We start from the raw sequence: 22493 nt of genomic DNA, 5'->3' as shown, positions 1-22493 counted from the left end.
TCCATACTTTTCTCGTATGTATCCCTTCTAGCCTTAGTCCTCTATCTGGTAATTTGCTCTGGGGCTTTCTCTAGGATTTTTGTGGAGTTGGAGAATTGAAGGGCTGTTGCTTATGTACCTCTGTTGTCTTTTTCTTCAGTCTCTAATTAAATCACAGATCTCTATAAATGTGACAGGTTAACAAGTGTCCTTGAAGCCACTCTCTGATGTGGCTGAATAAAATGCCTGCTTCTTTGCATTCATTAGTGTGTGTGTGTGTGTGTGTGTGTGTGTGTGTGTGTGTGTATGTAAGTATTTAGATCAGATCCCTTGTTAAAGAATGTTAGTGTATTATAGTCATGGAAATTGGATTTTGTAAATGTGTTGTCCATTATTTTTAGCCTTGCACGTACCTTTCAGTTTTCTGAATCTCCTTCTGTCCCACTTCTTCTCTACAGGAAGTGAGACTATAATGTAGAGAGGAGCTCTTAGACTGGGAGCCTGGGCATCTCTCTCTGTGGGTATAAATGAACTTGTGCAGAATGGGACAAGTGAATGACTGTGGTCTGATCCATCACTGGCAGCCTTTGGGAAGCCATATCTATAAGAAAGTCTCCTGGGTTTCCTATCCCTTTGTGGGAGTGTTAGCATTTGGTAGACAAACATCTCAGTGGAGCTCTCCACTGAAGATGCTAGCTGTGTAGTTGTTTGCTGGGCCCAGGTTCAAAAAGGTGGACCACTTTTAGACTTCATTCTAGCCTAGCCCCAGCAAATTTATGCAGTGTACAGTATTTATTTCATAAAACATTTTGATATACTGGGAGAAAGAGGAAGTGAAATTCAAACATGCTGATTTTGTTATTTGCAAACATCTCTGCCCAAAGGTGTGTATTGGGAGGCTTCAAACAGTTTTTGGACCTTCTTGAGGTCTATTTTTGGTGCTGCTGTTTTTCCTGTTTCCTTCTCCAGTAGCTATTAGACATCTACCAAAACTACTTGGCATTTATGTTAGTTTTTATTTATTTATTTGTTTTGTGGTACGTGGGCCTCCCAATGCTGTGGCCTATCCTGTTGCGGAGCACAGGCTCCGGATGTGCAGGCTCAGCGGCCATGGCTCACGGGCCCAGCCACTCCGCAGCACATGGGATCATCCCGGACCGGGGCACGAACCCGTGTCCCCTGCATCGGCAGGCGGACTCTCAACCACTGCGCCACCAGGGAAGCCCATTTCTTTTTTTTTTTTAATAAATTTATTTATTTTATTTATTTATTTTTGGCTGTGTTGGGTCTTCGTTGCTCTGCACCGGCTTTCTCTAGTTGTGGTGAGCGGGATCTACTCTTCATTGCGGTGCGTGGGCTTCTCATTGCGGTGGCTTCTCTTGTTGCGGAGCACGGGCTCCAGGCGTGCGGGCTTCAGTAGTTGTGGCTCGCGGGCTCTAGAGTGCAGGCTCAGTAGTTGTGGCGCATGGGCTTAGTTGCTCCATGGCATGTGGGATCTTCCTGGACCAGGGCTTGAACCTGTGTCCCCTGCATTGGCAGGTGGATTCTTAACCACTGCGCCACCAGGTAAGCCCAAGTCATTCATTTTTAATTGTCCCCTTAATAGTAAATGTACATTAAATATCTGTAGGAGGAAGAATATGAGTGGCTAATTCCATTAAAACTGATTAGTTTCATTAAATGCTAGATCTTGAATGTTATCTTTCTATATCAGTCTATAATATTTTCTTCTTAGTGTACTTAAATTAACTCTCGCATTCATGAAAATCTTGAAGCCATTTCTGTTTTAAATGTAAGATTAAATTATGAAGGATATAGCAGAAAAAACTTAGGTTATAAGCTTTTTAAGGAAAAAACTCTTCTTCACCTATATTAAAAGGTACATGTGGAGCAGATTTGGTAGTTCTTATCATAATTGCATTACTGCAGGTTTCAGATTCTCTCAATTATAAATTAGATTGTTTACCTATAATTATTCTCTGTTGTCCAAGTAATTTATCTGGTATGCTGATGAGTAGCAAAAAAGCCCATTTCTTTAAGACTAAAATGTTTGCTTGTGTTTGTTGCAGGAAAACCTCACAGCACTGGTAGCTCTGAACGGATTCAGCTCTCAGGAATGTATAATGTCCGTAAAGGCAAAATGCAGTTGCCAGTGAACCGATGGACCAGACGCCACGTTATCCTGTGTGGGACCTGCCTAATAGTATCATCTGTGAAAGACAGCTTGACCGGAAAGATGCATGTTCTGCCACTAATTGGTGGGAAAGTAAGTTTAAAACAAACCAAATACTAACAGATTTCCCAGTGTCATTAAGAAGCTTACTTTGAGTCATTTCTGTAATAAGGGGTAGGTGTTTTTTTTTTTTTAAAGAGTTTCAATTAAAAAAATCTATTTATGTATTTATTTATTTTGGCTGTGCTGGGTCTTAATTGCAGCATGCAGGATCTTCATTGCGGCACGTGGGATCTTTTAGTTGCAGCATGGGGGCTGTTAGTTGTGGCGTGCATGCAGTATCTAGTTCCCTGACCAGGGATCAAACCCAGGCCCCCTGCATTGGGAGTGTGGAGTCTTACCCACTGGACCACCAGGGAAGTCCCAGGGGTAGATGGTTTTTGACTCATCATTCCTGTTGTGCCTCCACCAGTGGACATTTTTGGTTTGTGGAGTTTTGGAAAATAACAATGCCATTGGCTCACGTGAAGCCCTGGTTATGTTCACTTCTTATTACATGCACCTTAACTATGTGACTGAAAATAGAGCAACTAGAATTTCACTGTTATATTTCAGACTGTAGGTGATAAATTATTATTTATGAGAAGATGCCTTTTGATATTGTGAGCATGTATTTTATAGTATAGTACAGTGATCCCCAAGTCCATGACCTTAGGATCATTCAGGTGTGCTTATCAAAGGTTAGACTCTCTAGCAGGAATCTGTGATCCCGCTTTGCCTTACCTCTCTGTTTATTTGTGTTTAGTGACCAGTGGGGTTAGTACTTTTAGTTTATCACTATAGCTAGTCATGAATTTTGAACCTGAAATGCTACTCATTTCAGAGAAAACCTGTGATACAGCTGATAGATATTTCCAACATACTGGCTGCTTTTCTTTGGGCATGTTAACTGTTTTATTCCTATCATTTATAAAATATCAACAGAAAGAACAAGATTGCTTAGGAAGGTATTACATTCTTTTCTTTGCCAGATTTATTTATAAACTCCAAGCACTGGTAGGGGTATCATTACCATAATTATATGTCAGTACTTCCTGATTTTTAAATGATATGATAATCTGTTAATAAAGGTAAAGGTAAATTTGGATGAAGAAATGGGTTTTTAGAAATCAGGGGTATATTAAAAATTTTTTTCTTGATCGTTACTTGATCATTAAAAAAAATAGATTTGGCTAGTCTGTGAGGTGTGTTTAGGTCTATTTCATTCACCCATTTTGAAACCATGGCTTCTTAACTTCTGTCTGAGCATTGAAGCATTAGTGATAGTTTATTACTGAAGATCTTGTCCTTTGGATGGATCTGAAAACTTAGTCATCATTATTACTTCCATAACTCATCATTAAAAATGCATATTTAATGTTTGATGCCCTGATAGGTCAACAATCTGTTTCCTTCTTCTCTGGTGTTAGGCATTTGCATAGGCAAATTTAATATAACTGTTTATTAAATATCCTCTGTGGGGAAGCCACTTTGCTTGGCGTCCCAGAAATACCAAGATGGGTAAGTCACCGTCTCTGCCTTCGAATAACTTATAATTACTATCTGGAAACGAAGGATGGACACAACAATATCTGCTCTACGAGAGGTGCAAAAAAGTAGGGTGGAAGATAAGTGGAAGAGATTACATTTTGTGGGGGGGAATCAGGGGATTTTGTGATGAAGGAGGTAACAATTATGATAGAACTTGAAGGGTGAAAAATCTCTTGACATATAAAGGAGGTGGTCAGAAAGATTATTGTGCTCAGAGAAGCAGAGGCAGGGAAACAGTGGAATGTTCAGGTAAGGTGAGAGAAGATCCAGTTATAATTAGCATTTTTATTCAGAGCTAGAGACTTGTTCTGTTTCCCAGGCCTACCTATTACTGGATGTACTTCTACCATTGAGTGAATAGAAAGTTAACAGCTTCTTTTTCTCACAGACAAAGCTTGTAAAACCTGTTTTGTGCTACACCTTTAAAAATAATTGAGTATGTTGAAAAATTATATTAACCACGTTAGGAAAAAATAATTCACTCTTTGCAATGTGAGTTTTCATTAATGTTTGTCTTTCCTTTTCTCATTCTGTTCTGTTGTTAAAGGAAAAGGAAAATCTGAGAGTAAATGGAAGAGGTGTTTTTGTTTTTGTTTTCTAATTTATATAAAAGAGCTAGAAATGAGGTGTGAGATAGATGCTATAATTGTTGTGATAATAAATTTTGACACACTACTTGAACATGATCATTAGTTTATGTTTTCAAATATAGAATTCAAATATGAAGTTAAAGCTCTATTAAATTGTTGAAAGACATTTGTTTAATAAGTTTTTATTCATGTACAATTATTATATTTAATTTCTTCTTTAAAATTGAACATAAATTTTTAGATAACTTATTTACATGAATACTTTATGTATATTTGTTAAGCCATGAGGCATAATAAGCTGAGTAGCTGTTAACTTACTACTCAGTTTAGGAAGTACAGCAGCATCAATACCAGTGTCTCTACCCGAGTTCTCTTTGCATCTGTCCCATTGCCTCCTCCTACCCCAGAGGAATCCACTGTCCTAGAATATGTATTCATCATTTGCTTACTTTTTTGAAATAAATTTTATCATATAACTATGTTTTGCTTGTTTTGATCTTAATAAAAATGGTATCATCCTGTTTGTGGTTTTCTGTGATTGAATTTTTTCACTCAATATTATGTTTCATAATAAGATTCCATATTACTTGCTATATATGGTTTTCATTTCTGTATAATGTTCCACTCTGTAAATGTTCCAAATTTCTAAAATATCTTAAGTAATTTTCTTATTGATTGACATTTGGGTTGCTTCTAGTTTTCTGTTATAAATAGTGCTCTTGAGATAGTCTTATTTTGATATGCCTCCTGGTTTACAAGTAGTTTTTCTAGAGCAGCATTTCTCAACTCTCGTCGCTGTGCCTGAAGGGGACATTTGGTAATATGTGCAAGTGTTTTGATTGTCAAATGATTGGGTAGTCAGTTGATGTAAGCTAAGTTATGCTGTGGTAACAAAACCCCCAGATCTCAGTGACTTATCATAACAGTTATTTCTCACTCACACTATTTGTCCAGTGTGGGTGGGTGGAGATTTCTTTTTTCAAGTAATTATGTACGAACCCAGCCTGATGGGGGTCCTTCTCTCTTATAATATTTGTAACACGTGGCTTCCTTTGCTGCTTAGGCAGGAGAAGAGGTAACTGGAGGGTCATTAGCTGGCTCTTGTATATCTGGTTGTAGAAGTGACACATGCCACGTCTGCTCATGGCTCTTTGGCCAGAACTAGTCACATGACTGCATCTTAATTGCAAAGGTTCTGGGAAAAGTAGATAGTGTGTTTGGTTAATACTAGTATCTTTTGCTGCAGGGGGACACTATTGGCATCTACAGGGCAGGGGCTCAGAGAGTAAAATGTCATGCAAAAATATTAGACAGTCCTGCATAATGTACACAAGGAACTATTCAATCCAAAGTTCCTATAATGACCTCCTTGAGAAATATTGCTCTCAAGAGTGCAGTCACTGGGCTATAGGCCATATATGCACATTTACTTTTACAAGATGATATCCAATTGTTTTCCAAGGTTGTTGCATCATATCATGCTCATATCAGTGCACATTTCTCTACATCTTTGCCTAACTTTATTGAGGTATAATTGATATACAACATACTGTACATTTTGATAACAATTTGATAACTGTATTATACTTCCATGAGTACAATTTGACAGATAGTCCCCTTGTGCTCCTTTGTACCGTTCTGTCCCTACTTTTCTGCTCACTCCTACCCATTCCCAAAAAACACTGCCTGATTTCTGTCAATATGGATTAGTTTAAATAGCATTTTTATAAAATTATATTTTCTCTTTGGTGTATAGAAATGTGGTTGATTTTTTTAGTGTTAATCTTATATCCAGCCACCTTGCTAAATTTTCTTATTTATTCTAATGTCTCTAGGTTCTTTGGAGTTTGCTATGTAGCTAATCATCTCATATTCAAATAATGACAATTTTCTTTCTTCCTCAATACATTTATTTGTCTTATTGCAATGGCCAGGACTCTAGTATAGTGTTGAACAGAAAAAGTAAGGTAAGAGAGTGATATCTCATCATTAACATTGAAGTTTACCTTACATAAATATCCTTTGTTGGCTTAAGTGAGTTCTTTGTGTTCTTAGTTTGCTTAGAGTTTTTATCATGAATGATGAATGGGTGGAGAATGTCATCAAATGCTTTTTCTGCAACTGTAGTGGTGATCATACAGTTTTCTTCTTTAATCTGTTAATGTGATTAATGACTTTATAGTTCCAATAACGTTAAACCATCTTTCCTGAGGTAAATCCAACTTTTGTTCTTGGTATATTTTTTTCTGTATTGCTGGATTCTGATGCAGCATTTTGTTCAAGATAAGTGTTCATGACTCAGGTTGGCCTGTAATTTTCCTTTCTCTTACTGTTCTGATCTGTTTTTGGTTATACTGGCCTCATAGAATAGGCTGGGGTCTTTTTCTTCTTTTCTCGTTTGGTGGATGAGTTTGCACAAGTTTGCAATGATCTATTTCTTGGAACTTTGATAAAACTCACCTGCGAAACCATATGAGCCTGATATTTTCTTGGTAATTAAAAAAGTATTCATTTTCTTAAATGGTAATAAGACTATTTAGGCCTGTTTTTTTCCCCTTGATTTAGTGTTGGTAAAATAAATTTTTCTAAAAATTTGCCACAAGGTTATTTATAATAATCTCTTTTTAATCCCTGCTTAATCTGTTTTGTCTCCCTTTTCATTATTAATATTTATGTCTTCAATTGATATCATTGATCAGTATCAATTGATATTCAATTTTGTTTTCCTTTTCAAAGAATTGCTGTTTTGCTTTGTTAATGTTCTCTATTGCATATTTGGTTTTCATTTCTTTCTTTTTTTTAAATTTCTTTTTAAATTTTTTAATTTTTTGGCTGCGTTGGGTCTTCGTTGCTGCGCATGGGCTTTCTCTAGCTGTGGCGAGTGGGGGCTACTCTTCATTGTGGTGCGTGGGCTTCTCATTGCGGTGGCTTCTCTTGTTGTGGAGCACAGGCTCTAGGGTGCGTGGGCTTCAGCAGTTGTGGCATGCAGGCTTAGCAGTTGTGGCACGTGGGCTCAGTAGTTGTGGCTAGCCGGCTCTAGAGTGCAGGCTCAGTAGTCGTGGTGCACGGCTTAGTTGCTCCGTGGCATGTGGGATCTTCCCAGACCAGGGCTCGAACCTGTGTCCCCTGCATTGGCAGGCAGATTCTTAACTACTGCACCACCAGGGAAGTCCCAGTTTTCATTTCGTTAACTTCTGCTTTTTATTATCACCTTCATTCTGCTTTGAGTTCACTTCGTTTTTGTTTTTGATATTTTTTCCCTAAGTTCTTGAGATACATGCCAATTAAATTAATTTTCTGCCTTCTTTTCTAATATGAGTATTTAAAGTTATAAATTTCCCTCTGTGTACCTGCTTTTGTTACATTCCATAAATTTCAGTACGTAGTACTTTTAATGGTTTAGTGCTAAGAATTTCTGTGTTTTGATTACAGATTCTTTTTTTTACCTGTGAGTTGTTTAGAAGTGTATTAACTTTCTAAATGTAGATTTTTAATTGATTTATTATTGATTTTTAACTTGATTTTATTTTGGTCCCAGAATGTAGTCTGTGTGATCTTTCTGAAGTTTTTATACTTTCACTGTGACTTGGTTTGTGGTCATTTTTGTAAATGAAATACAGGAAACATTCATTCTGTAAGTTAAACATAAGAGTTTATGTAATATGTTACTTTATTGTTTGGACTTTTTCTCCTTATGAAGAATTTATTGGGAGTGGAAACTTGATTTGACTGTATCGCTGCATTATTGGGACTTGAAATTTCTTATGGTAGGGTTTTATTTCAGGTTAATCTCAATTTCACAATAAGCTAAAAGAAAAAAAACTTATTTAACATGCTTGAAGACCTCTTTTAATAAAAGGTTGTATGTAATTCAGAGTAATACAAAAGTCCCCTAAGTAAAAATTCACCTGCAGTAAAAATTCTTAAGTAAAATCTTCAGTAAAAGTCCTCCTTAAGAGGAAGTAAGAACCTCAGCACCCTATTATGAGGGTATAGAAGGATAAAAAAGGAAGTCTGTTACAATTTTAAACAGGAAGAAGAGAATTTCACTGTTGTGGGGAAATCTATTGAAGGTAATAGTCCCCTTTTTGGTTTCCTTGTAATTCAGATTGGTTGGTCAGACTTAGGAACTTACATGCTTTAAGTAGTAAGAGGCACACATAAAGAGATAGTTGCAAAGCTGTGCAGGCTCACTGGTCTAAGGGACAGTTAAGGAGCTTGGTAAATGTCCTGCTTTCTGACTTGTTTTTGTCACTCTTTGTTTTTACAGGTAGAAGAAGTGAAAAAACACCAGCACTGTTTAGCATTTAGCTCCTCTGGACCCCAAAGCCAGACTTACTACATTTGTTTTGATACATTCACAGAGTATTTAAGGTGGCTTCGACAAGTCTCCAAGGTAAGCATTTAACCAGGAACTTTGTTCAGCTTCTGGCTGGCTAAAGAGTTGCTTCTGCTTTACAAAATATAGTTATACACTCTTTTTTTTTTTTTTTTTTTTCAAATACTGCCAGTAGTTAGCAATTTTTAGTCTTTTTAAAAGCACATTTTGGTGAAAAGTAGCTTTTTAAAAATTGTGTTTTATTTGCCCGTTTTGTTTATACTTAAAAAAGAATTCAGTGGGTAGACTGGCATTATTATTATCTTAACGTTGTAGAGAAGGAACATGAGGTTGAGAATATTTAAGGGACTGGCCCAGGGTAGGACAACTACAAAACCACAAAATACCCAGAGAATTGTTACAAATTTCCCCTTTTCCTCTGACCATTTTTTCTTATAAGCAGTCTAATCTTGTACCATCTCCCTTTCACCTTTTCAATTTCTGCCTTTTGAATGGTTTGATTTCTTTTTTCGTCTTAATTATTTTTACAATTTTATAGTCCTCTATTTAAATAAGATTACCATGACCCATGAAACAAAATACCTCTGTGTGTGTGTGTGTGTGTGTGTGTGTGTGTGTGTGTATGTGTATGTGTGTGTGTGTGTGTACTGGAACCCACAATAAACTGATAAATAAGATAAAGAAATGCTGGTATTTCAGGTGCTGTGTGTGAGAATGTTTTTATATCACATTTGTATAATTATGTACAGTGGGTTAGATTGCAGTACTTTGTTCCTTGGTTTTGGGTGTGTTTATGAAATGATGAAACCTCCCTAGGGGGCAGAAGCATTACAGTGGAATTTGCTTTCATATTTTTGAATTTATAATCCAGTTTGTTATTCAAGTTCAGTGTGATTCAGACTGCTGCATGATGTAATTATTTGTCAAGTGAATGAATAGGGAATAACTTTGTAGAAGAGAAGAGTTAAGAGAAAATTAGAGAATAATGTCTAGAAAGTCTTTTTGACATACTGGGTGCATTTGAATTATCGGGGGGAGAAAACTGTGTTCTCTGATGATACAATATACTTGGGAACATTAGTTTCTCCTTTTAGGAAGAAGCAATGGACAGAGTTTAGGTTGATAGGACTTTGAATATTCTCCCAACTTAGTAGGCAAATGGAGGTTCTAAATGTACAGGACAGCACCCCTACTAGAGAAAATGGGAAGGATGACACTTCTCCTTCAGACTTGCATGTAAAATTAATGTGATATTAGAGGCAACTAGTATATCTGTCTAGTTGTTTTAAAATTACTCTGGTTGTTGCAAATGTGAGGAGACAAATATTATATAATATCGTGCTTTTAACATTAAGTGGTTGTATGGGTTCAAAGCAATAAGTCAATGGCCCATACTCTATTCAGAATAAAATGCCAAACTATGGTCAAACTGCAGTTTAAATTTCTTTCTATATGGAGATGTTGATTTTTTAAATAAACTTTTTTTTCAGAGTAATCTTCTATTTACAGAAAAGTTGCAATACAGTATAGAGAGTTTCTGTATACTCCTTGCTTGGTTTCCCAGGCATCTAATATTACCATGATACATTTGTCAAAACTAAGAAACCAACATTAGTACGTTACTCTGAAATTATTTGGATTTCACTAGTTTTTCCATTAATGTTATTTTTCTGTTCCAAGATCTAATCCAGGGCACCAGAGTGCACTTGGTTGTCATTTCTCCTTTGTCTCCCCTGATCTCTGACAGTTTTTCAGTCTTTCTGTGTTTTTCATGACCTTGACAGTTTTGGGGATGTAGTGGTCAGGTATTTTATAGAATGTCCTATATGGAAATGTTTTGACCTTTTATATCAAATGCAGTGTAATAGCTGCTTTACATTCTTTTTCGAACAAGTCAGAGGTATAAATTCTTAAACAAACATGGATAAGGATGTAAACAGAAGTTTATGTAAATTATCAAGCTTACCAATGACAGATTGCTTTGATTGAAACAATAATAACAGAAAGATTAATAGGAATTGAATTTAATAGTCTTGTATATTAAACATCCACACAATTGATAAATCACTGTTCTAAAGCCAGCAAGCATTTATTAAGCACCTTCTGTATGTCAGATATGTATTTTATGCACTAGGATACAGCAAAGAACAAGTCCAGTTTCCCTCTCTGGGTAGGGCTTATACTGGAGAGACAAACCATAAATAAGTAAACAGAGAAGAAAGAAAATATCAGTTAATCATCATGCTATAATACAAAGTGATATGACAGAGAAGGATGGGAGAGGAATAACTCTGAGGAGGGGACATTTAAACTGATACTTCAATGAACAAAATATCTGATTATTTGAAGATCTAGTTGGGGGTAGCTTTGCAGGTAGTGGGAGAAGGGAGTGAGAGAGCCCTAAGACTGGAAGGAGGGATGGTGAAGGTCAGAGAAGACAAGGGTCTTCTGTTATAGAAGAGGATGAAAAGTCTGGATTTTGTCATTGGCATAATGGCAAGCCATTAAAGAGTTTTCTTCCAGAAGTTTCCATGATCTCACATCACATTGGCTGTTGTGTAGAGAATGGATTGTGGAGGGCAAGAATAGAAGCGGGGGGGCCTGACCGTCAAGAGGCTCTTGTGGTGTATTTTAGGCAAGAGGTGAAGGTGGAAATGGAGAGAAGTGAACAGATGTGTTTTGGGGATCAAGTGACAGGTTTACTGATAAATTACATAAAGAGCATGAGGAAAAGGGAAACATAAAAAATGGCTTCTAGGTTCTTTGAATTGCCGTGTAGATTGTAGCCTCAGTCAGAAACCATAGCACGAATTAGACTCCATATTTGCGCCTTGAAAACTAGCAAAATACAGTTCTTCACTTCAAAGAGCTTCTGTTCCTAGGGAGACAGCAGAGAGGTGGAGTGCAAGAGGAAGATTATTAAATATCTCTTAAGTAAGGTGTGAAAAATGTTCATTTCTAACTTGTGGCAGGTGATTGTAAATGTCAAGTGTTAGCTTGGTTAGTACTCTTCCCTGTTGCTGGTTGGTTAATATGCCATTTCTGTGGTCTAATAGGGTGGTGTCTCTGTAATGAGGCTCTCACTCCGATTATCCAAACCTTGAACTGGTTCAGACATCAGACCTCTCAGTAGGCGGGGGTGGGGGGGAGAACTGTGACACAGGAGCACATGATGGTGGCAGAATGAGGAACAGGAATGTTGGTGTGAGTTTCCCTTTTCCCTCATTATTGTGTGGCTGTTAGGAAGCATCTGATAGGTACGTGCTGAAATGTAATGTAGCTACACACATGTACATACACAAGACTGCACTTCCAGGAGGGAGGGGGGACTTTGAGTTAATTACCTTAGATTACTAGTATTAACAAGTACTCAACTGGTAGTTAACTGATATTAACTAGGACGAACTTGAATCAGAACCTTAACCTCCTCTCCCTTCAGGATGGCTCTGAATGTTTGGGGAGGCCAAATGGTGTAGGAGTAAAGAGTTTGAGTCTTAACTAAGGAGACCTGGGTTCTAACATTTACTGGCCGTGTGACTGTATCTAAGCTTATAAATTTTAAGCCTTTTCATTTGATAAAGGAAATAATAATAGCACTTACCTCTTAGTGCTTATATGAAATATGCATGTCATGGACTTACCTGGCACATAGTAAGTGTGTGTGTGTATGTATGACTGACTAAATAAATACACAAATAAAAAAATAATTTTATGACCATCACTCCTGCCATCATCACTGACTGGCTGGACAGTATATATATTTTTTAATATTTTCTGTTTTTATGTTTATTTTAAGCATAAGACACACATATGCTTAGTTTATCTGAACAAGGAGCATTCTGCCGCTCTTAACCAGGACAGCAGCCTTTTGGGGTAAAGTAATTAAGCATGGCAGACATTGGGGAGAAAGAAGATTTCTTCCTGAAAAGTCAGGGGTAGGGGATAGAGGGCAAATATTTTAATAAATGCAGATTTTAGATACAGTGTCTTCCTTTTCGTCAACCCTAAAAACCAGATACACATTTCAGAAAATTTTAGAAGTTGTTATACTTAGTGAATTAAAGGGGAAATGAGTTATAAGGGTCTGATTAAAGAGGTTAGGTATTATAGGAGGAATAAGTGCGAGAACTCCGTATTTGGGTATGAAACCCATATAAAATATGGCCACACTCTTTAAACTTTGTATGTTGAGGAAAATCCTATGATAGTGTCTTTTCCTTTAACCCCACATCATGGGAGGGTAGGTTGGGGCTGCTGGAAAGAGGATTAGAACTCGGTCCCTTTGGGATAATGTGTGTATGGGAAGCGTGGAGTGGCACCGGCTGACCATCACAAGCCACTTCTGCTTCTAGCTTCTCCTTTCCATTCTGTTCTTCCTTATATGTAGGTCTTAGGAAGGTATACAGTTTAGTCACACTCAGGGTTACTATGGAAACAGTTTCTTTTTCTTTTCTTCTTATTGAGGAACAAAACATTCACAGAATGGATTGTCCATATCCTGATGTTTAAATGAGGATTCACTTTAATAATTGTCTGAAAGAAAGACAAACCAGCAACAGGAAGAAATATCTGGATTTCTGATTCTTAATGACCATCCTTACCCCAGGGTGGGAAGACAAAAAGAAGCAAATTCCAATGATTTTTGAATTAAAATGAATTAGATAATTAATTTAAAATAAAAATTCTTTATTTTCAGTTTATGCTTCTGGATATTAGCTGCAAGAAAAATGTTATTCTTTGTTCCAGTTTTTTTAGTTGACTTTGTGAACATATATAAAAGGTTATTAATTAGCCGTGTTCTATCAAGGCAGGCTCTTATATACTTATTATTTTTTAAACTTAATCTTAGCCCTTAGTATTTGCCAAAATAACACCCGAGGCTGTCCCTTAGAGTTTTTAATTTGGGGCGGGTGTTAGTGGTAGTTACTGTGGAAGAAATGGCTCCTTTGGGAGGATTACAGTGTTGATTTTAAAGTCATCCCTGAAATATTAATGCACGGCACTCTTTAAAAATTCAGCAAACATCCTGTTGTATGCTGTGTAGAAAGGACTCTGCTAGCTCAACATGGGTACCTGTCCAGCGTGTCTTCAAAGTGGTTGGTGGGGCAGTGATACGTGGGGGAGGGTAGTAGTTGAGGGAAGAACAGGAATTGCAGAAGCGCTCCAGTCAGGTGTACGAGTGACTTTACAGAAATGCTGCCCCGACTGTCCCTCTTTGTGGCCCACTTTTTGGAGTACATTGGTTTTAGACATGTTGATTGATCCTGTGGATTCTCTTTACAGTTAGTCTTCATGTGAATCTATAGCCTAAGTTGTACATATTTTTAATTTAAAGTCTTAGTCACTTCTGGGACACTGTATTGTCCCACATTAAAATCTGTTTCTTGATTTCAAGGAAGCTTAAAAGGGGATTTAGATCACTGATTTGGTGTTGTGCATGAATGTGGGGTTTTCTGTTTGTTTTTGTTGTTTTTTTTCCATGTGAAAGGCATTTATTTCTTATTAGTTAATTAATTAAAGTATGCATGAATGTGTTTTTAACTTTTCATTATGGAAAATGTCAAATATTTAGAAGCAGAGATAATACACACATACCTATTACTCAGCTTCCCCAATTCTTAGCTTGTGGCCAGTTGTGTTATGTGAATATGTTGTATGGCCCAGTGGTATAAGTTGACGCCTTGTAAGGCCACTTAGTTTGTCCACATATCTCTTTCCTTGTTGATCAGTGGTTAACAGGCTGGCAGTTGCCAGCCACGGTGGCTATCACAGTGCTTATCTCTCTGGCTATCTTTCTTTTAGTATTAATCATAGTATTTTAATTCTAGGCCATCTTTTTTCTTTTTTTTTTTAATGAAAAAAAGTCACCACGTTGAAGTTGTGGTTGCTGTGATATTTTGGTTCACCCTTAACATGCATAGTGTAGACAAGTCAGGGCAACATCTCATGCTGAATTAAAGATCACATGAAATGATGAGTAAACATCACCCTTTAAGAATAAGATATATGGTGAATCACAGTTGAACTTTTGCTTTCATGTGCTTAAAAAGAGTGTTTTATTGTCCAGATTTTACTCAAAGAATACTTCACTAATCACAGAGTCAAATCAATCTGGTGGAATAGGATTGTTTCCAGCATATGAATTTGTGTCATTTGATGTAGTTGCAAGAAACCCTTTAAGATCACTTAGTCATCTTTTGCACATATTTACACATATTTTGTCTCTTCATTTGAAGTGTAATTTAGGGAGTGTTCTGCTTTTTGTCAGCATGGTTGGTCACTTGTCTTTTAGGGATTTTGCTGTTGCTGGTTACATTGGGGTTGTAAGGGTAAGAAGCTGTGATCTCAATCCTGTTCTGCTAAGGAGTCCAGGGCTTAAAGGGGCTTTATTTTTGGAAACCCTCCTTCCACATTTTATACCCATTCTTTAGATAAAGAATCAAGGGCCGTTTGACCATGACAATCTAGCAAGTCTATGGCAGAATCTGAAGTAGAATTGAGGGTCTGAGTGACATGGATTTTAGTTTATAAAATGTCACCCCAATCCCTAGAGAATTGTTCTTGTACCAATTCTGTAGTGAAGATATGAGAAAAGTTTGGAAATTCAGTGTATGAAATATTTAGATACAGGAAGCTTCAAGGAGGTAATGAGCAAGCTGAGTTTGAAGGATGAATAGGAGTTCACAACAAAGACAAGGGGAAAGAGCATTTCAAGGAGAGATAAAATATCTACAAAGCTACAACTGTGTAAAATGTAAATGTGTAGTCATATCACAGATGTCTGAGCAATGTGAAAAAGGAAAAAATGGAAGCTAAAATTAAAAAGTACTGCCCAGGACTTCCCTGGTGGCGCAGTGGTTAAGAATCTGCCTGCCAGTGCAGGGGACATGGGTTCGATCCCTGGTCCAGGAAGATCCCACATGCCGCGGAGCAGCTAAGCCTGTGCGCCATAACTACTGAGCCTGTGCTCTAGAGCTTGCGAGCCACAACTACTGAGCCCATGCGCCGCAACTACTGAAGCCTGTGTGCCTAGAGCCCATGCTCCGCAACAAGAGAAGCCACCACAATGAGAAGGCTGTGCACTGCAACGAAGAGTAGGTCCCACTCGCCGCAACTAGAGAAAGCCTGCGCACAGCAACGAAGACCCAACACAGCCATAAAAAAAAAAAAAAAAAAAAGGACTGCCCATCTGGATAGTTTCCTGTTCATTCCATTTTATTTTCTTGGGAAAATTTGACTATGTTACCAAACATCATAATTAACTTGCCAATATAGTTACACAAAAATTCATATTGTGGAATCTTTCCTTATTATACATATAAATAGTTTATGAAATTAGGAAATTTAGAAATTCTGCTTTCAATTTAAACTGAAGATAAAGTATTTTGGATTACATTAAATTTTGTTTTTCTAATACATAATACTGTGATTTAGTGAAAATATCAAAATGCTCTCTTTGCTCTTTGCAATTATAAGTATGCTTCATCTTATTTCCACATTGCTAATCCCTTCTTTTTTTTTTCTATAGTAATTATTGGTTCTGAAATCCTAGTGACTATATTCCTAAAGAAGGGGTTTCTCCTTCATTCTAAGTCATTTCCATTTAAAATTATTTAAATTTATTTTCTTTAGAGTTTTTCAATCCACTTTTATACAAATGAAAAAGATACCTAGTTTGCTTGCTGTATCCTGACAGAAGCAGCATGCTTTGTGAAACATTTCTGACTTGTGTACTTTACATGCTAAACTCATCCCATGTGTCTCCATCTTCCCTTCTTCTGTCTTCCCACCCTCCCTCCCCTGTTCTGTCAACAGCTCTGTTGTTGGGGGTGGGCAGAAGGTAGTGAAGGGGGAATGAGAGAAGATTTATTCCACCTTTTCTCTGTGCTAGGCATTCTTCTAGGCTCCACTTCTAGCGTCAGGACTTCAGCAAATGGAAGAAATGAGTTCCTCATGTGTATTTTATCTGTATGTTGTTATCTTTAGTAAAATACATTTTAGGTTTTAAGGGAGGAACATACAGCTGTGTTTTTTTGTTTGTTTTTGTTTTGTTTTAATTATTTATTTATTTGTTTATTTATTTACTTTTGGGTGCACTGGGTCTTCGTTGCTATGCACGGGCTATCTTTAGTTGTGGCGATCCGGGACCACTCTTCATTGCGGTGCGCAGGCTTCTCTTGTGGAGCACGGGCTCTAGGCGCGCAGGCCTCAGTAGTTATGGCGCACGGGCTCAGTTGCTCCATGGCATATGGGATACTCTCGGACCAGGGCTCGAACCCATGTTCCCTGCATTGGCAGGTGGACTCCTAACCACTGTGCCACCAGGGAAGTCCCTACAGCTGTGTTTTAAAGTTACAGCATGTTATTTTAAAATTGGGAAGGGCCCTTGTAAAGTAGTCCCCAAAAAGGTAATATTACTTGTAGTTTTCTGGAACAATTGCCTTAACAATTACTTGGCATTTTCTTTAAAAGTGTTCGTTAACCTTAAAGTCTAGTCAACATCAAGTGGCTCTTAGTTGAGAGAATTAGAATTTAAGATTTGAGAAGGACCTTGTGGACTCCCAGACTTACCTCCCGCCTAGGAAAGGTCTACAGCCTTTCAGATACCTATAGTGTCTGACAAGACAGCTCTTCCTTAGAAGTGAGCTGAAGTCTCTATCCCTATGCCTTTGACTCGCTGACCCTAGTTTTGCTCTCTGGTTTAACAAAAGGTAATCGTACTCACTCTCCTATTTGATAACCTCTAACTGGAAGTTTCTATGATTTCCATGCCCTCCCCCACCTCTTAGCAATCTACTTTTAGGAGAAACATCTCTGGTAATTCCCACAATTTCGTCATCACTTGGTTTCCAGATCCCTTCTCTTGCTTTTTCCTTCGGGTGCTCTGCAGTTTCTTGACATACCTGCGGATACTATCTGATGAGCACAGAGTATATGACCGTGGTTTTCCTTGCTTTAGACATTATGTCCAAAGTGAGTTATTCATTCATGAGGTCAACCTCAAAATAAAGACTCTTTGCTTTTCCCCCCAAATTGTTAATAGATATATTTTGTTAATAATAAAATCATTTAGCCAACTGAATTGATGCAGTAGTGACAACAAATAGTGATAACTAACATTTTGGTAACTTTTTTCTGTGTGCCAAGCACTATTCTAGATGCTTTATAGTATCCCTGTGAGGTCGGTGCCCATAACATTGTGTGAGGTCGGGCTTTACAACAAAAGGAAATAACCTTTGAGGAGATATTATCATCTCCATTTTGCAGATGAGGGAACTGAGATGTAAAGTATCCAGCACTGCTTTATGTAGGGAGATCCTCTTTCTTGCTTTTTCTTTAATTGTACTTCCAATGTTTTACAGTGGCCTGAAGGGGCAAAACAAAACAAGATTCAAATAATAACTGAGATTTACTGAAAATGTCAAAGAGAAGTACTTCAAATACACAGTTGTCAGTAGAATCCAGGCAGCTCAGTATTAGAATAAGAGGTGATTTACCAGGCAGTCTGTTGACTGGGGTGTGCTGCTAAGGACACTTGAGCATAGCCACTGATCACTGATCTTCTTAAATGATGACCAAGACGTATTTAGGAAATCTGAGATGCCTTCTGAGTCACCCAAAGCAAATTAAATTGGTTTCAGTGTTGAGGGGACTACTGTTGTCTAACTTCAAAAACTGGTCGTCAAGTATTGCTATATCAGGAACTTAGCATATATGATTAACCAGATCTCTACATCTGGTCGTCTTATATTTTGAAGTTAAATCATTTTAATATGAGTGTTTAGACCAATGTAAAAATACATAGTATCTTAAGAGTTTAGTTTCCGTGATATATTTACTTACCTTGGAAGACCCCAATATTTGTAACCCAGAGTATTGGATTATCTATAACTGCTCTGAACAGTTAAATTCTTCTACTCACTGGTCTGATTTATTTTATAAAGTAAGGAGTACTGGAATAATCGAAAAAATATCAGTGAACTCTCTATGTTAAACATACCAGACCTTGTATGTTAGACTAGTACTTAACCAGTGAGGTGTATGTGTCATTTGTATTTTAAATGGAAAACAAGTAGCCTGTTTCTAAGAGAGCATCATTTAAGTGTGCATTTATGTTACTTCTTTTAATAGAAAATTAGAATGTAAGTTTTTTGTGGTTAGCAATCTTTTCCCTTCTCCTTTGCCAAGGAGATGCTCCCTTTGGGGGCTGCCGTGATGGAGCTCAGAGACACTCTCAGGTGGTCATATTCTAAAGAGCTTGTTTACACATATTTTGCTAATAAGGAAATGAGGAAGGAACTCTGAGTTCAGATTTGATCTCCACCCAAGCCAAGCTCTATTTTTCTGTTCCTACTGAGAAACACAATGGGCTTTGTGTGTGTGGAAGGAAGATAACTGTTAGAGGGACACGATTAGTGATTCTGGGGGCCGCGGGTACCATCTTCTCCGAGCCTCTCACACTCAGAGAGGGTGAGGTGCCAGGTGTGCATTTCTAGTTTAGGCTGTACCACAAGCTCATGGGGCACATCCTGCAACTCTGCCTGCTCCTGATGGTGGGGTGCCAGTCTCTGCACTGGTGCCGGGGAATACCCGCCCATCTTGGCGTGTGAGGGGACCGTCAGTGCTGGAATGGCCTGGGGAGCTCTGGGGTTTGTGTTCTCTCCTCTGTGTGTCCCTACCGCACCACTGCATGTGCATTTTGGAATTATACTTGTTAGATGTCTGTGCCTTCAAGGGACCCATGTTTTGAAGACAAAATGTGCATCTCTTCAATATCAAGTCCAGTGTCTATTTCATAAAGGCAAATGGTAGATCCATGTTGAAAGGTGCACTCATCCCCTCCACTCACCTGCAAAGAGAAGTCGAGATGCCTAGGAGGAACTCTTAGTCTAAATTTCTCAATATTGTTTTTCTTTATTGTTATAGTCTGGTGCTTTTACGGTGAGCCATGTGTTTTATTTATTTGTTTGCTTATGTGTCAATCAGTCATCTATCTAACGCTTCTCTCTTCTTTCTCTTTTTCTGTCTCTCTTCCCCCCGCCCCCCACCTTCCTTCTTTCCTTTTCCAGCCTGCAGCTTTCTCCATACTTTTTTTTTTTTTTGCGGTACGCGGGCCTCTCCCTGTTGTGGCCTCTCCCGTTGCGGAGCACAGGCTCTGGACGCGCAGGCTCAGCGGCCATGGCTCACGGGCTCAGCCGCTCCGCGGCATGTGGGATCTTCCCGGACCGGGGCACGAACCCGCGTCCCCTGTATCAGCAGGCGGACTCCCAACCACTGCGCCACCAGAGAAGCCCTTTCCATACTCTTTTATTCTTTGGTCCCTTAACGATGTTTTAACTGGTACCTTATAGTTTTAATAAGCCTAATCTTAAAATCGTAGTCCCCTCCCTTCCCTGAATAATTTGCTCTCAGAGAGTTCCATCTCTCATTTTTGTCTGTCAATGATAGCCTCTCCACATCTTCTTGTCTCCATTGATTTGGTTACATCTGGTGGTTTGGAATGGTGTGTAAATTTTATTTCTTGGGTTTTAAAATTTTTCATATCATTTACTCAGTTAAGGCAAAGAAATGATAAAATACCAGAATTCCAGGTAGAATTTACTAAGTCCCAAATTGGCAGTTTGATATGCCCCTATTCAGACATTATTAATGTATATATTGTAATTAATTTTATAGGAAGGTTTTCTGCATCTGCTGTTAAACAGATTGTATAAAATGTTACTTAGTACAGGATCGAGAAATGAGATGTCATTGTGAAAATGTCTGCAGTCAAGTTAAGGCATTTCCTATATTTGTAGAATTTTTTTAAAGAAATGATTGCATGTTTTGGAGCAGTGACAGCTTAAAGTTTATTAAAATTGGAAATTTTTTGTTTGATATTATTATAAAACTTTATTGATGAGGATGAAATTGAACATAAGTCATTAGAGTGCGTAGCTAAGAAAGATGAATAAACTCTATTCTGAATTTATATTCTCCAACTTCATGTCTTCCCAAAGCATTTTTGGGGGATGAGAATTAAAACTAAGTCAGTTGAGGTTAAGAATTTTGTACAGAAGCTTGGTAAACTCCCCAGAGACTATCCCTGTAGCCAGGGCATAGTTTCCCAAACCACTAAAGGCTAGGCCAGAGCAATTAATGACTCATAATGCCAGTTTACAGCAGTATTTTACTTTGCACAAGCGGAATTATTTGTGCTATTTCAGCTGCTTTGACCAAGCCTTTCAGAATCATTTTGTTCAATTTTGAGCATGCTTTGCACATAATAAGGATAAATACCACTTCACTAAAGTATAGTGGGGACAAAAAAATCACGTGAATGTTACTCTGAACTTTCCGTTGCTTATAAAAGAAGATTGTCCACTAAGTGAACATCAGGAATAATGTGAGTAATACAGAGTGCAGTCCTGTTGCAAGGGAAGATGATAATTTTGAAAGCACGGAGGGGATAGGTTAGGGCTAGGATAGATACATTGGTTTAGAAACGCAACCCAGCTAGACTCAGAGCAGAGATACTTGATACAAGTGTGCTAACAGTTGGTAAAGAAACGACTCAGGAAAGTGTCAAGCCGAGTAGGATGTTGGACCTGTGTAGAAGCCCAGTAGGTAATCTGGAAAGTTTGGTGCTCACATTATCATTTTTATGGTTAATCTGCAATGGTCTTTGGGGGAAATATTTTGAGGGCCCAATGAGCTTTTGGTTCGTATGTGTTCACAAGTCACTTGGAAAAGAAGACAACGTGAGCCAGTGGTTGGGATTCATATTCATTTTAATGTATCTCCGAAAGTATAGCGGTTTATGGGGGGAAAAAATCCCATTTGATTTACTAACTCTAAATTATTAGCCTTAAAATTTTTTGTTGTTAATATAAACTAGCACTGATTTCCCAAGCCATGGTTACTTAACTGATCTTCTAAAACTTGAATCCATTCATGTGCGGTTCATTGATGGTCTGTGAGGGATGACATCAAATCGTCTTTGCTCTGGGCTGAGGGTTATGTTAGGATCTGATTGTGGCAGTTAGAGGAGCCTCCCTTTGGGTAGGACTTGAACTGTGTTGGGGCCCTGACACCATGGCATATGCTGTCATTCAAACTCTGCTGCTGCTTTCACTGTGTGACCTTGGGCACACCCTTTAACCTTCATCTTTGAGATGGGGATAAGTCCTTACTGTGCTGAGTTGTGAAGATTAAACTTAACATTACATCTAAAGAAGAGCGCCCCCTATATGTTAGCTGCTGTTATTATTGTTATTACTATTAGAAAAAAAAAGCTAGAATAATGAAAGGCTACTTGCTCTGAGGTGTATACAGGTGGCTTTCTCTTTTTTTAAATTTCTTATCTTGAGGAGGATGTTAGTTTTAACAGGTGCTATATAGGTGGGTCACAGCCTCTTTGGGTAGCCCTTTTGGTAGTTTTTTCATTTGGGAGTCCAGCAAAACCTCTTTGTGGTGGTGTCCTTACGTGCCCAGGCTGATCTGGGGGAAAGCGTTTAAATCTCCCCTTTGTTTCAGGGCGTGGGACTGGGCAGAGGTACAGCTAGTGGTAGTAGCTCTTGTGGTCGCCTTGGCCGCTCACCGCCCCACTGCCATCACGGCTTGTCTAATTTCTGTTCTCGCTGTCCCTGTTCCCCATTCTGCTGCGACTCCCACAGACCACGTTTGCTTGCTGTAGCTTTGTTACTGTGCTTTCCTCCCCCTTGTTTCCAGCAGGAACAGCTTGCGGTCCAGAATGAGGAAAGAAATCAAATACGACTTGACATTTAATCATTATCTTGTAGCTGTCCAAAGAGAGTATTCAGTATGATGCTTCAGCTGAAAT

At 38.2% G+C, this 22493-nt stretch overlaps 1 protein-coding gene across 1 annotated transcript in view; it reads left to right on the top strand.

Annotated features, from left to right (window-relative positions):
• PHLPP1 (PH domain and leucine rich repeat protein phosphatase 1) overlaps window positions 1–22493 on the top strand; it is a 207139-nt gene that overhangs the window by 100936 nt on the left and 83710 nt on the right. The window contains exons 2-3 of the mRNA XM_065889414.1: window positions 2049–2245; window positions 8603–8728. Of these exons, the coding sequence (XP_065745486.1) occupies window positions 2049–2245; window positions 8603–8728 (323 nt within the window). The remainder of the gene's footprint in view (window positions 1–2048; window positions 2246–8602; window positions 8729–22493) is intronic.

The sequence above is a fragment of the Phocoena phocoena genome, chromosome 13, assembly GCF_963924675.1.
Source record: "Phocoena phocoena chromosome 13, mPhoPho1.1, whole genome shotgun sequence".
NCBI classification, from domain to species: Eukaryota; Metazoa; Chordata; class Mammalia; order Artiodactyla; family Phocoenidae; genus Phocoena; species Phocoena phocoena.
This window is presented reverse-complemented; position numbering and strand designations above follow the sequence as displayed.